Source organism: Haliotis cracherodii, unplaced genomic scaffold, assembly GCF_022045235.1.
Source record: "Haliotis cracherodii isolate W230 unplaced genomic scaffold, xgHalCrac1.p SCAF_18, whole genome shotgun sequence".
NCBI classification, from domain to species: Eukaryota; Metazoa; Mollusca; class Gastropoda; order Lepetellida; family Haliotidae; genus Haliotis; species Haliotis cracherodii.
Window position 1 is genome coordinate 19,470,498 of NW_027266273.1, and position 16,203 is coordinate 19,486,700.

General features: G+C 42.2%; 1 protein-coding gene across 1 annotated transcript in view; it reads right to left on the reverse strand.

The window, feature by feature from the left end:
• Positions 1 to 729: 729 nt before the first annotated feature.
• Positions 730 to 16,203, reverse strand: part of LOC139465532 (uncharacterized) — a 107,890-nt gene continuing 92,416 nt past the window's right edge. The window contains exons 75-87 of the mRNA XM_071247249.1: positions 13,572 to 13,710; positions 9,307 to 9,468; positions 8,794 to 8,881; positions 8,297 to 8,440; positions 7,721 to 7,912; positions 7,304 to 7,401; positions 6,966 to 7,138; positions 6,430 to 6,554; positions 5,113 to 5,211; positions 4,229 to 4,373; positions 2,828 to 2,926; positions 2,086 to 2,208; positions 730 to 1,180 (exon numbers count right to left, since the gene is read on the reverse strand). Coding sequence (XP_071103350.1) covers positions 916 to 1,180; positions 2,086 to 2,208; positions 2,828 to 2,926; positions 4,229 to 4,373; positions 5,113 to 5,211; positions 6,430 to 6,554; positions 6,966 to 7,138; positions 7,304 to 7,401; positions 7,721 to 7,912; positions 8,297 to 8,440; positions 8,794 to 8,881; positions 9,307 to 9,468; positions 13,572 to 13,710 — 1,852 coding nt within the window. The 3' untranslated portion in view covers positions 730 to 915. The remainder of the gene's footprint in view (positions 1,181 to 2,085; positions 2,209 to 2,827; positions 2,927 to 4,228; positions 4,374 to 5,112; positions 5,212 to 6,429; positions 6,555 to 6,965; positions 7,139 to 7,303; positions 7,402 to 7,720; positions 7,913 to 8,296; positions 8,441 to 8,793; positions 8,882 to 9,306; positions 9,469 to 13,571; positions 13,711 to 16,203) is intronic.

Here is a 16,203-nt window from a genome sequence, read left to right on the forward strand (position 1 = left end):
TATATATCATTATTGTTTTAGGCAATAATAACATTGCCCTGAAACTGATCAATGCAAAATAAACCATTAACCTCAAGAGGGATATACTTAAGACAGTCAAGATTTATAAGAAGTTCAGGACCGGGCCGCTACAACAGGACGAACCAGTGAGCATTTAAACTACTTCATTAACTGTGCAATCATTAACATGATAGGCATAGCATTAGGCCCTAATACCCGTGACGTAGAATGGGTATTCAGCAACCCATACTTGCCGTAAAAGGCGACTAGGCTTGTCATAAGACGCGTCTAACGGGATCGGGTGGTCAGGTTCGATGACTTGGTTGAAGCATGTCATCGATCCCAATTGCGTCCCGATGTTCATGATATCAATCACTGGATTGTCCGGTCCAGACTCGATTATTTACAGACCACCGTCATATAGCTGGAATATTGATGAGTGCGGCGTAGAACAACAAACCAACCAACTTACAAAATAGAAATTTCATTTTCAGGTTATGGGGCCCTGTGTTATGTGTCTTTATATTTGCCAAATATTGAAATAACTGTGAATGTGATTATTTGTTTTACCTTGTAGATATACAACTGCGTATGGGTAGACACATTAGCTGTGTGTGTATAGGGTTGTGTGGGAATATATCATAACCTTTGTTCAACGTCAAGAATAATAACACAATTGTTTCACTTTACAAAATTGCTATATTATACAAATGCATGCGCTTCTATAATATCAAATATATTTTTCTTCAGTTATACTAGATTACCCAGTGGTTCTCTCAATAGATTTTTTTTCGAAATAAAGTGGGGGTCGACTTAGATTCAGCATATATATTCTTTTTGTTGAGTCAGCATTATAACTACGGCAGGTTGATCTCAAAGAAACTCGAAAGAATAAACGGAACATGCTTATAAGCTTCACATGTAACTCAGGACAGCAGTCACTATGGTAACTAACAGAAGACCGTATGTAACTCTGGCTGTGGTTGCAGAGGCAGTTTTCGGGATGGAATCCGGGCATTTGTGGTCCCAACCTGTCTTGTAACCTTTATTCTGATCCTTCAGCCAATCAATGAGCGGCTGGAAGTACTCTATGAGCGGTCTGGCGTCCATCTTCCTTTGTCCAGTAATTATTTCCATGGCTTCCGGCCACGGTCGCGATCGTCCAAGCTCTAAAACTCGACTGAAAATATAGGTGATAATCTTAATATTTTTGTATATTCCTGCGTGCGGCGTCAAACAACAATCATGCAAGCACTCCTATGTCCGACGGCGAGGTAACCTGTCTGGACGTAGGAGGCTACTTAACGGATCGGGTGATCAGGCGAGGTGACTTGGCTGATGATGTGTTAAGGCAGCCTGACGACGTGGATAGTTGCTTATTATATGAATTTATGGATTGTGTTATCCAGACTCGGGAATACACACACACACACACATACACACGCACACGCGCACACACACACACACCGACACGCACACACATGCGAGGAAGGCTATTGGTTTTGGCTCATTCTCATTCACCTGGCATGCAATCCGAGTGAGTGAGTGTGGTTTTACGCCGCTTTTAGCAATATTCCAGCAATATCACGGCGGGGGACACCACAAATGGGCTTCACACATTGTACCCATGTCGGGAATCGAACCGGGGTCTTCGGCGTGACGAGAAAACGCTTTAACCACTAGGCTACCCGACCGCCCCGCATGCAATCCGACACCTACCGATGGATGACAATGGCAAACACCTCAACAGGCCGTCTCTGTGACGTGTGTTTAAAACCCTTCGAGGAAAGCCCGAAGTGATGCAGAACATTCACCACTTGAGTGATAACCACAAACACGCGAATAATGCCGAGAAACCAAGAGCGAATCTGGGTTTCCAACCAACGAGCATAGGGGTCTGGCACGCCTAAGGAACGCAGATTTTGCAAAGCATGTCAGACGCTGCGGCGCTTTGAACGAATGTGTCACTATTGCAGTCTGACGACTGCATAATTGCACAGTTAAATACTACAAAATATGGGTGTACGACATCACAGGAACAACAGAACATGTAAGTCTACATTGATTTTTTAGGAAGGATCATACCTAAGGAGATTGCCAGCTTCCTTTGACTGGTAGATGTCGCACTTGTGTAGAGGCCCCGTCTGATTGGCTGCCTGGCACAGCGCCTGGTGGAACTGGAACTGGAGTACGAAACTCACGAAGTATCTGAAACATGAAGACTGGTATCTGTACCTGGGTCGACACTATTGTGTATGAAGACGTATATCCCTCAATGACAAAGACGTTCCATGCCAGACAGACTAGGTCAGGAGTCTGTTTGAACTGGTGATGTTTGTTTGTTTAACGGCGCACTCAGCAATATTCCAGCTATATGACGGCGGTCTGTTAATAATCGAGTCTGGACCAGACAATCCAGTGATTGACATTAGCATCGATCCACACAATTGGGATAGATGACATACATCAATCAAGTCCGCAAGCCTGACCACCCGATCCTATTAATCGCCTCTCACGACAAGCATAGTCGCCTTTAATGGCAAGCATGGGTTACTGAAGACCTATTCTACCCCGGATCTTCATGGGTCGAACCCGTGATGGATCCTGGAATATGTGTGTTGGCATCGGAGGCACTTGAGTATGTCAGGCAGAATGAGTGCCTTGATCCGAGGCTACATTGATAAATGCCACTCAACAGAAGTTGAAGAACAACCAATTCTTTTCTGTCAGGTGTTTATTGCAAAACACACTCTATTAATTGTGGATGTTCATTAAATTGTTTTCCATGGTATAGGTCAGGCAGAAGGAACATCTTGAATGTAAGTACCTGATGTATGGTACATTAGCGGGGATGTGGTACTTGGCACCAGGGTCAAAATCGTCCTCGGACCTTTCTACTGGTGGAGAAATACCTTGGTATCGGCATCTGAAAGGTGTATCACGCTGTCTGTAGAATATATATAGTTAAGAAGGACATTGGGCGTGCAATACATGCACAGATTTGCTCAAATAGAAACAAGGAAAAATAATGCCAAGGCACTTGCTCACCTGAATATGTGGTCAACAGTTTATGATTTCAACAAGGACATCAATTTTAAAACGTTGCTGTAAGCATTGCAATTCAATTAATTTCTGCATAAGTGAGATAAGTGTATGAAACAAGTCACCAAATCTTCACAATATTTCTGACTATGCCAGAATATATCATTGTTGCATAACATTGTTGCAATACAAACCAGTTCACATACTTTATTTATACAGAAAGTTTCTACTCTGAAACTTTCTCAGGAGAGTATTACGTTCCAATGTCAGACAGTAGTTCCTCCAGTTTCAAATAAGCACACTTACCTCCTTATCATTTGAACAAAATATGATGTCAAACATCAGCTTCCAAAGTCCGGCAACTCCAGACGAGAAGATAGCAGAGTGAAAAGTGCAATTTGAATGATTTTAATAACTTTAAATTACATTTTGAACTTAAATAGCGAAGCCATAGATAACTTTATGTCAATCCAGCTGTCGTCATATTGAAATCATGACTTGAACCTTTTTCTTTCAGGTGTCAGTTTCAAAAAGTCAAATGGTTTCTGAGAAGACGACGTTTACAGTGAAAGAAAATGCATTTTGAGGTAATTTAAGAGCATTAAATTTAAGTACAATGGTCAAATCAAGATCAAAATATAAAATATCAACTTGTGTGTTGTGTTCCCCTACTACCTACACATATACCAAATAACATTTGGAACAAATAGCTTTCTTCAATATGGCTGCTTGGACACACTGGGGTGTTATTATGGGTGCCTTGGTGCCCATATTGAAATAGGATTCGAACTGCTTGGACAAACTGGGGTGTTATTATGGGTGGGAAGAGGTATGTGAAGTTACAGCTTCATTAGTCTACTGGTTTCTGAGAACATGTTTACAAGGGACGCCAGGCGCCAGAAGAACACAGGCCATGACTTAATCGCACTTACTTCCTGTAAGGTGAGCTAATTATCTGAGAAAAATAGGTAATTTATAAACATGATTTGTTGTATATTAACTGCAAGACTTCTTCATCAAATGTATAATAATTAAATCTGAGACAGTGAACATATAACATTCAACATCACGCTAACAGCTGGAGTTGCTAAAGTCTGCATCTCACGTCTGGTCTTCCTGAAGGACCACTACTAGTTTTGTAGAAGCACTGTGGCGTCTCTCACCTACATCTCTTGTACTGACTTACCTGAGGGACCACCACTTGGTATTGTAGAGACTCTGTGGCGTCTCCCCACTGAACACACTCCATCGCCACTGATCCATTAGATAGCCGAACGGCACGAAGGCGATCTGTTCAAGGGCTATGCTCAACATGTAGTTGATGTCGCTCTCTGCAACGGTGGTTGGGGTGAGGTGAAATGGGGTTTAACGTTGCGTTCAATATCATTGCACTTATATAGCGACGTGCATGCACTATGTATGGGGCTAGGAAATATCTGCACATAAAATCTAGATGTATTATTTCAGAATTGTTGGAAATTATGTGACAATTCTAGTCTTTGAATGTCATTTAGAAGTGATACACATAAGGAAGAGAATTAATGGATGTCAACTTCTTTATTGTGAGGAACATAACCTTTCGGAGTATATACTTACTCCTTTACTTACCTCCTTATGTGAAAATTCTGTTTATATATAAGCTACTTGTAGCTGTCATATTAAACAAGTTGAATATTTCAAGAAATCTATGAGACATCCACTGGGAGTGTTGCATGACAAGTGTTCGACTAAATTGTACAAACATGACAACACTAAATTACCTTCCAGACAATAAATTGTATTGTCGGTTAAAATGTATTTGGGGGTCTTGGTGCAAAAAGTACACACTTTTCTGAAACAAATGGGACCCGAAAGAAAAGAAAATATATCCCAATTGAAATCAAGTTGTCTGTCTTCCTCTTGGGATTCTGGGACAGAAAAGGTTCCTGGTTCCCCCGGGACCTTCTCGTCGATAAAGCCTAATGGTGATAGAATCACAATGGATTCTCTGAACACATGTTTGTTCACAGGCTGTGTTGCTCAAGACAGATCAACCTACACTCATTTTATCACTCAGTGCGAAGTACCTACCTGCATCTTCCTCTACTTCTGTCAGGAGACCAAGCTTCTGGAGGTGTTTGGGCGTGGACACAGACAGAGCTAGCACGTCTCCTATAGCCTCGTGGAAGCCTACAACAGTACGTCTTTCTTCAAGGTTCTGGCACCAGCCTTTTCCATAATTTAATAAATGTACACACAGAAATGGATAAAAGTATCATATGCATTTTTAAAAACATTTTTGTACCAACGTCTACAAACTATTCCTCATGCCTTGTCAACAAAAATATAAATTCGACCATTCAGCTTTAGTCACTGGTATTTGTGCATGTAAACTTACATACCAAAATCAGCTTGTATAGAGCTTGCTCTGACGGAAAACTCATCCATCTATTTGAGTTCAACTATTCACCATATAATTCGGGCAGGATCTCTTCTCTCATCCGCTGATCGTGGCTTCGAATTTGAGTTTTGACTCGAATATGTACCATACGCGTGATTGTGGGTTTCACTAAAGTAAGAGACAACTAAAACTTATATCATCTTTGGCAGTCCTCCCACATACCGACGTTCCGTTATATAACAGCGTAGACCAACCCAACTCACAGTTTCTCACTTATCTACGTTTGTTCTGGGGTCCGTTCCATAGAGATATCGGAGCGCTAAGGTGATTGTAACTCCCTTATTTTAACATAGACTTGCGACTGTCCTAGCACTACGATCGCTTTGTGGAAAAGTACCTCAGAAAAGGTACCAAAAGAAGTACCTCATTATAGGGGTACTAAGCTCCAAAGTCTAGGTCTAGATGGTGTACTTAGTGTAAGAAGACAGTGGTTCTGTGTAATAAGCATGAACTGTTACACTGATTAAAGCCAGGAAGTTTCTGATTAGTGGACAAACAAAGTGGTGTATGAATAACGTCAATGAATATGCTGTGAATGCAAGTTGTCCCGAGCCTAGTCGCCCTCTGGATGCATCAAACGAATGCAAGTTTGTCCTGAGCCTAGTCGCCCTGTGGATGCTTCCAACGAATGCAAGTTTGTCCTGAGCCCAGTCGCCATTAGGATCCTTCCAACATACCGGACCAATGAAGATTCCGGGTCTTCACCAACCCATGCTTGCCGTAACAGGCGACTATGTTTCTGGTACGAGGCGACTAGCGGGATCGGGTGGTCAGGCTCGATGACTTGGTTGATGCATATCACCGATCCCAATTGCGTGGATCGATGCTCATGATATCAATCACTGGATTGTCTGGTCCAGACTAGATTATTTACAGACCACCGTCTTATAGCTGAAATATTACTGAGTGTGTTAAACAACAAACAAACAAAACAAAACCCAACATACCGGGGTTAGCTCCATCTCTGAAGACGACAGGCTGGTGCATGTACTGCTGGTAGTACTGTATGTGCCCCATCTCATGGTGGATGGTGATCAGGTCCTGCATGGTGATGTCCGTACACTGCTGTATCCTGTAGCAAATGGTAGGTAAAGATGTCTAGCATTCAATCTTGTTTCCGCTAAATCAGGCATTTACTTTAAAGACGTAATACACTTTTCTTCATGGTAGCTTTAACTTTGTATTGCTCAGTTATGGCATGTTCATACGTAGTGTTATCGTCGTTGTATACTCGTTCATGTTAACGTGTATTTACTGTATTTAAGTTCCATGTATCTTTCTTAACTGTAAACCAAATTTCCAAATCAGGAAATAAAAAAAAACTATCTTACCTTACCTTAGCACTCACGATTCAATACTATAGAATACCAGTTTCACATACAGGTAACATACAGGTAATCTGAAACTGATAATCCACTTCAAAGTTCATGGGCTCACTACACACTTGAGCCCGGAACAACCGTCAGTGTTCAGGCGTACCCACCGGAAATCACTGCCATTGCTGAAGTCCCAGGCAGATGCTTGGCAGTCGACCGAACGGCCATCTTTAGGTTTCTCTATCATTGAATTCTTCCAGAATAGTTGTGGCATTGGCTCCAAACCAAGCGACGTGAAGAACTCTTCGGATGTCTCGAACATCCTGCGTGGAGTGTAGCCCTGCAAACGGATTTAAGCAAATACTCTCTGGTGAAATTACTTTTTACACGACACACCACACCACACCACACCACACCACACACACGTTTACATTTCATCCCACACATATTCCAGCTCTACCTATCGCTATTTCATCAAACACTTTGCGGCACTTTTGAAACCAACCTGTGCCTTCATCTGAGGGGTGACATCCACGCTCTGCTTGTTTTTGTAAGGCTGGAGAATGTTGAGTAGATTGCCCCAACTCTGCGCCCACATGTTGCCTGAAACGGTGCATCATCAGGATAAACATATCATTTTCCACATTAAACTTTTTCTGAAAGTTTATCAAACCTGTTTGAGATGGAGTAGTCTCAACACCATGGGAATGAAGTAAAAATACAACATAATACTTTCTTCTCCAAAGCGAAAATGATTACATTATTCCAAAAGTAATTCTCAACCCTGCCTTTTGGACTCATTCATTCGCGGCAGCTAGTCTCTCAGCAGGGTCTTTTATTACCGGTAATATCTCTCCCTGACAATTGGTACACTTTCCCTCTTCATTAATGACGTGCATACCCGTTGAGCCAAAATACCTACCAAGCAGGTGCGCTGGAATATGTCCCCCCGAGGGAAAGACGCTCTCTCCATACACCTCCATCAGCTTCCTCCTGGTGTAGGCATGCAGCTGTATGTAGAGCGGCTCCAGCTGCAGGAACAACTGTTCCATGTCCTGCCTGAAGGTCTCGGTCTCATACGACGATCTCCACCAGGCACCAGTGTCTGCATAGCCTGAATAGATCATGAAAACATATGGCTTGGTGGACGGTCCTCCGTTATTTTTGTGGGTAAGCGTAACTGGTCACTACATTTAAAACAGGTATACCCTGTTGTCAAAGACGCCACATCTCGATGTGGAGAGCTACGTCCCTCTACATCTTCTTTTGCTTTGGACTTCCCTCTTTCAAGGTGGAATATATTTACCGCGTTGCAATAAAGCACGGACGGTTCAGGACCCAAACGTTTACACGTTCATTGTGATATGCAAATGATGGTATCACTTGTGCCTAAAACATGTTATGGTGTTTACGGATTATATTTATTCCAGTTTCTTCAAACTACCCAGGAACAATCTGCTAACAGTATGCCCATGCATGTATGCTAGGTAGATCTCACCATTTGCTCTGATGGCCTCGTTGCTGAGGGAAACAAATTCGGCAAAAAGGTTCTTCATCTTCTTCCCTGTCTGGTCTCGCCATCCTTTCCAAACCTTGGTTAACTCCCCGTAGTTACGGGATGAGGCCATAATACGCCTCAAGCCTGCGAACAAAGGGCAACACAAATGATGCAAGTCTAGATTTTGACTTGTTCCATATGTCCCCATATTTGTTAAGGTGAAATGACTTGCATGTGTTTGTGAGTTTTTGTCGGTTTTGTTTATTGGAATAATACATATATTAAAACTGCAAACAAGTAAAGTTTATTATGACAAAACCAGACGACCATCTGTTCGTCGTACACACGATGTCTTGAGTATCCAGTGTCAAAACAAATTTGTTTATTTATTGGTTTGGTTCATTTGTATGATAAATCTGTTAATTGATGACAGTTACCTATCAAACGGAGCATCTGTTATGGCTATCGTTATAACAAGAATATATGGAATAAAATACCCGGTTCAAAGTCGAGACACTGATCCTCCTTCATGCAAACCTTGCCCGTGTTGTAGATCTCCTCCATCTCATACAGCACGTTGTTCAGCTGAAAACAATCTCGAAGCATGGAATGCCTGTTTGATCATGCCAATAACTGACAGTCAATGTGAGGAATATTTGTTTCTTTCAAGAGAAATGGAAGTTCGAGAACGTTTTCTCTGGTACTTACCAATAAGTTTATAAATGTCCTAACGGACAATGTCCTTGCTTGAAATTTCCAGGTTTAGGTATTAAGAGATTGTAAGAGCTTTCAAGACCTTTTAAAAAGAGGGCTTATTGTGTGATACACAAGCAATATACAAGTGCGTTTTCTAACGTTATCTATGTTGAAAAATGATTTAGTTGTAGTGTTGTAATATCTTTACACGACCATCCACAATCCCACCCCACCCCATCCCACCCCATCATAGCCCACACCACACCACACCACACCACACCACACCACACTGGCTGATATATGATGATTCTTACCCGTTTCAGCTTCGTCTTGTCAGGCATAGCAGCTGTTCCTATGTCGGCCAATATTGAAAATCGTCTCCGCATGGTTTCATCCTGGAAGTTCTTCCAGTCAAACATGGAAGCGTTCCTCCCACTTTCCTTTGTGAACTCTGCCACCATGAGATCGGACTCGACCTGTACACATAGAACACATAACGTACATCAATATAATATACAAGCGTGCGTGTCATTCCGTATTGTGTGTGATGCATGGGGAGTACACTACCACTTAAAAGTATATTACCCTAGAACGTGTTAATAGCGCGTTTCGTATGAGGTGTTCACGGGTGAGGAACGCTAGGTGCTATGTAAATAAAGAAGGTTTTGTAAGTAAATATAAAACGTCAACGCTATAGAATAACCAGTCTCATCCCTTTAGGGTTTTTTAACTACTGTTGGTGTTTACGACTCAGTGAATATGATAGACCCCTTGGGTCTGTTCTGCTTTCAAGTCGGTATGTGCATAAAATAATCACATACAGATCTGTATATGAATAATAGTTAACGTTTCCCATTGAAACGTAAACAATTATACGAGTTTTTGCACTGCACGCACCAAAAAGTATCAGAAATTGCTATAGCTGTCATCCATGACCCCTTTGTCGACAGTTTGTATAGTCTATATTTGTGCATTATTCCTGTATAACTTGAGGGTTGTGTGGTGTCTGCCTAGTTGTCATATTTGGATTATCTCCGTATCTATTAGTGAGTGAGTTTGGTTTTACGCCACTTTTAGCAATATTCCAGCAATATCACGGCGGGGGACACCACAAATGTGCTTAACGCATTGTACCCATGTCGCGAATCGAACCCGGGTCTTCGGCGTGACGAGCGAATGCTTTAACCACTAGGCTACCCGACCGCCCCCGTACCTATTAACCACGAAGACATGGGATTATTCATATATCATGGCGGCAGTACATGCAGTCAGTCATGACGTCATCAGCTACGTCATAGCTCGAGCTAGCTAGTAATATTTACTAAAGCACTAATCACAATGACAATACACTACAGGTTGAACATGAAGACACCCGGTGTTGACTGTGCCTTCATTGGCTTATCGACCTCGTTGATGGTCTTGTTATCTTGCAGCAGTCGGCCTGCAGTGGGCAATACGTTCAACGTTTCACAGTCTGTGATTACCACACTATGGAACAGGTACCAATAAACCCAAAATGTTGACGATCGAGCCTGTTCAGGTCGTCCCAGGTTAACGACAAGTATAGGATCGACTGATCCGAAACCAGGCTCTACCAAATCTAGCTCAAACGGCGAATCAAAATGTTGCAAACTTTTACCAGGCTACTAGAGTACGAGTTACGGGTCACACAATTAGAAATTCAGCTCATCTCCTTGCTCGATGTCGACGCGTTGTCCCGCCCTTTAGAAGTCGTCATATTGCCAACAGGCTTCAGTGTTGTACACAACGTCGAAACTGCGTGTAATCGTCCCTGGTCACTTGCCATCTTTTAAGAATAGTTCCAATTCACTTTGTACTTCCTTGATAGGCGTGGTCGTGTCTGGGGACGTCGAAATGAACGTCAAGCCAATGTCAACCTAAGACCTCATGACAAAGTTCGCGGTGGTTCGGCTATATATGGTGTAGGGTGGCATCGCTATGACTGAACGAACCCCACTACATATTGTGCAAGGAAGGGTCACTGGACAGTGCTGTCGGGACAATATACTGACACCCTTTTACCTTTGTTGTCTTATTTTCAAGGCGTGTGAGTCGACGTTTTGTCTTTTAGGACAACGCCCGTGTTCGCTGTGCACGATTCGTCGACGCTCGCCTCCAGGAGCACAAGAACCACAAAATGCCTTGGCATTGGCAAGCAATGAGCCCAGACTTTCCGACAATTTGAATACGTCTCGGATATGACACTGCACGAAATAGTACATTTCCATGTGTGCCCTCATGTTTGGGATAAGGTTTGGAATTGTTGGATTCTGTGCCCATTGGGGACATCACCTATGCCAAATGTTAGGAATGTATGCTCATAAATTGAATTATTTCCAAGTATTCCTAAAGAATGAATTTTATGCGATCCGTTTTACACAGGTTTGACATTCATGGCAAATAAAAAGGCCATGCCTCAACTGTTTCCAAAGGGTTTAAAAAGGATGCAAAATTACAGGATTATTTATATATATTCCAATGTGATGAAACGATATTGGGAATGTTTGTCTGCCATACAACATGTCTCTAGAGTTCAAGACGTTTGAAGACGTGAGTATTACTGATAGCGATTATGTCCATTGTAATCTGATATCAAACTCAGTGTCGAGGTCCGGGGTAGAATAGGTCTTCAGCAACCCATGCTTGCCGTAAAAGGCGACTATGCTTGTCGTAAAAGGCGACTAACGGGATCGGGTGGTCAGGCTTGCTGACTTGGTTGATGCATGTGATCGATCCCCATTGCGTGGAGACCCGTGAAGATTCCGGGATAGAATAGGTCTTCAGCAACCCATGCTTGCCGTAAGATGCGACTATGCTTGTCGTAAAAGGCGACTAACGGGATCGGGTGGTCAGGCTTGCTGACTTGGTTGATGCATGTCATCGTTCCCAATTGCATGGATCGATGCTCATGATATTAATCACTGGATTGTCTGGTCCAGACTCGATTATTTACAGACCGCCGTCATATAGCTGAAATATTGCTGAGTGCGGCGTTAAACAACAAACCAACCAACCAACCAACCATTGCGTGGATCGATGTTCATGTCAATCACTGTATTGTCTGGTCCAGACTCGATTATTTACATACCCCTGTCATATAGCTGGAATATTGCTGAGTGCGGCGTTAAACAACAAACCAACCAACCAACCAACCAGTGTGTGGATCGATGCTCATGTCAATCACTATTGTCTGGTCCAGACTCGATTATTTACAGACCGCCGTCATATAGCTGGAATATTGCTGAGTGCAGCGTTAAACAACAAACATGAATAAGACATTTAATAGAATAGTTAATACGCTCATGGTATTGCTTTCGTTTTGACGTTTGTATCCCTAATGGTGTTTCTCAAAAGTAAAAATCCGAATATGAAAAACAAGTCATGAGACCTATGCAGCAGCAAAATGCGCTATGGTTCACTTAACAACGGGCTTATAAGGTATGCTTTGGAGCAGTCTACAATGTTGACAAATCCTCGCAGTGAAAGGCCGTGGAGAACCGGTATGACCCCACGCACGCATACAGTCCATTAACAATATATTCAATGGCACAAAGTTCCCTGTAATTACGAAAAGATCCTCTCAGACGGTGCGACATGAATACCGTCATGTTCAGATGTATTCACGGTATCCGACACTGTCAGCGTCATGTAAATATCAATATATCCTCTGACAAAGTCTCGTGTAAAGACCGGTATTCAAATTCCCTTTCTCTTTCAAATGTAACAGTGATGACTCGGGTGAGAGGTACCCACATAGCCTCTTTGTGACTTAGGTAGAATTGAAATATGGGACACGGCTGGTGATTGAGGTCGTAGAGTGAGTGAGTGAGTATGACTTTACGCCTCTTTCAGACATATCCCAACAACATCATGGCGGTGCTATAGCTTGATCTCACCCAAACGATATCTTCTAGTTTGGGGTGATAAATAATATTTTTCTCCTAAAAAAAAGGTGACATTTCAAAACAAATCTGTGCCCAAAGAAGAGTCCAAAGTAAAAGTTATTGTACAATATCATTGAAAACTGAAATTTGACAATAATTTAGGATGATATGTAGCTAAACGAATCGATCTGTGGATACAATAGAGTACTTGTCACTTGCCGTCTTGAGAATAAGAGTAGGGCTCGATTCCCGACATAGCCACAATGTATGACGGCCATTCATGTTGTTCTTTGTTGTAATTTAGATCGAATTGCTGAAAGTGGTATAAAACAATCGCTGTCTCATTCAAGCTCCACTTGTGAAGCCCATTTCTGGTGTCCCCCGCCGTGATATTGCTTGAATATTGCTAAAAGCGACGTAAAACTATACTCACTCACTCTCTCATTCAAGCTCCCCTTGTGAATTTCTTTATTCTTCCAATCGGGACTTCAAGAAAGAAGACGAAACGTTTAAGCAACAAACTCATGAAAGAATTTGAAACGAAAATTTTGAATAATACAATATTTTTTCGAAAAGTCATATTTTTCAACATCATAATTATTCATAGCGTTCAATTATAGATACATGTAATTGAGTTCACATACATGTCATCACAACATATATTCGGGTCTCACCAATGCATCTAAGTTCTCGTCTGTGATGTTCGTGTAATAGTTCCATGCTGTGACCGATGATTTGTAATTCACGCGGGCACTCTCGGCATCCTGCTCGTCCAAGAACTGCCTTGCCTGATCCAGGTCAGTGATCAGTTGACTAGGACCAAACATGATTGATAGGAGCAGGTAGGTGTGCGCGCACTGGCGTCACCTGCACGCGAACTACTTTCTGACCTCCAAACATATGCTCTTCAGAGGTCAGAAAGTAGTTCACGTGCAGGTGACGCCAGTGCGCACACACCTAGCTGCTTCTATCAATCATGTTTGGTCCTAGTATTGTGTGTCGCTTGAAGGTCTCTGAAGAGCATATGTTTCGGCCCGTGAGATCCTGGGTAGAATAGGTCTACAGCAATCCATGCTTGTTGCAAAAGGCGACTATGCATGCCGTATAAGAGGCGACTAACGGGATCGGGTGGTCAGGCTCGCTGACTTGGTTGACGCATGCCATCGATCCCCATTGCGTGGATCGATGCTCCTGATATCAATAACTGGATTGTCTGGTCCAGACTTGATTATTAACAGACCGCCGTCATATATCTGCAATATTGCTGTGTGCGGCGTTAAACAATATAGCAACCAACCAAACCAACCATATGTTTGAATATTTATCTGACATAGGTTCTCTTCTGATTTCATTAGAGCCAGTGAGTCAGTTTGGTTTTACGTGTCCTGCAGATGATCGTTTCTGGATGTGGTTGATGGCAGCAACGCCTCACGCCGTGCTATTACATTATTTTTTCATTTTTATTTTATTGTTTAACGCCGCACTCAGCAATATTCCAGGTATATGACGGCGGTCTGTAAATAAACGACTCTTGACATTGAGCATTGATACATGCAATTGGGATAAGATGACATGCATCAACCAAGCCAGCGAGTCTGACCACGATTATATTCGCCTTTTACGGCAAGCATGGATTGCTAAGACCTATTCGGACCCGGATCTTCAGGGTTGCGAACACCTTGTATTATCACTATTTGATATAGATTCATAAACACATGTTCAGGTTATAGTCGGAATGGTACAGTGTTTTTTGTTGTTGTTGTTTTTGTTGTTGTTTTTTTGTTGTTGTTGTTTTTTTTTTTGGGGGGGGGGGGGGGGGGGGGCATTTTTGCGATATTCCAAAGAGTTGGTCAGTGAGTATGGTTTTTACGCGCTCTTAACAATCTTTCAGTCACATTACGCAAAAGACCCGAAGTTGATTCCCAACATTTGAAGAACTCAACATATGTCATCAAACTTTAAAACAGTTATTTAAATCCACTGACTCGTATATGATGTAAGTGATATCAAGACATAAGGGCTCACTTTCTTCCTTCGCTATGTTAACGCCTTGGAAGACTGCTTTAATCTTAATGGAAGTCACTCCAATATCTGACACTACCTTAGAACAGTCACAGTTGTCACCTGTTTGTTTGTTTGCTTGTTGTTTAACGCCGCGCTCAGGAATATTCTAGCTATATGACGGCGGTGAGTGATTGACATCATGAACACCAATCTACTCAATTTGGATACGAGAACATGCATCAACCAAGTCACTGAGTCTCGTATCTCCCGATCCTGTTATTAGTTACGCCTTACAACACGTCACACATACACACACACACACACACACGCTATTCGTATCATTAGAACTCGTTGATCCCTCCCGTTGTCATTCCGCCATGCCCACGTGACAAACTAGTGGACGTGTGGGCGTAACTGCGCAGTTATTCAGTGTGAGAAACTACATATTGTGTATTCTCTATATATCCCAATAGAACTGTAGTGCATGAATACGTCACACCTGAGTACACAACTAACTGGGACGGCAAATTATATTGAGAAATACTGACCCGCCCTCCCTGAAGAGCATCATGACAGGTCTCTGATTCCCAAACAGGCTTTCTCCTGTGAATCTGACAATGCATACATTACGTTAACAGATTATTAATTTAAATTCGAATATCCCTTCATAAACATTTAAGCAAATAGAACTGGCAATGTCATTGCAGTACAAGTATTCACATTTCTCGCGAATTGTTACTTGAAAAGTGCACTCGACCCAGTGAGAGCCCCTCTCCTTGCCCTGTGTATCCAGTACAAACACCACAGGTGGCGACCTCTGTTCAGTGAGGACGCGTGAAAAGTATGTAAAAATGACAATTCTGGCCTCAGTCGTAAAGCCTCTTCAAACAGGACATGACATAGAAGGTAAAGATATGTGATCAACTAGAGATCATTGTTAACGTTCTACAAACCATCTAAGTTTGATCAAAAAGAAACAAAGTTTTTTTTTTCTTTCTAGGCAACCTTCCGAGCGAAGTTTTCAACACGGCGCGTACCGAAACATTGCTTTGGTAAAATATAAGAAGTTGACATCTATTTGTCAACTATCTTTTCATTGACCTGGTATTGTTCGAATCTCCTGGTTAGGCTGCTTTAAACATTTATTACATAAGGGCCTCCATTTATTCCTCAACTAACACAAAACCTGATTATCCTAGAGAATGAAAAATACATCAACAATGTACACTTACACTGAACCGCAAGAGAAACATGCTGCATGATGGCCAGACTGCACGAAAGATTGCCAATGCTTTTGCTTTT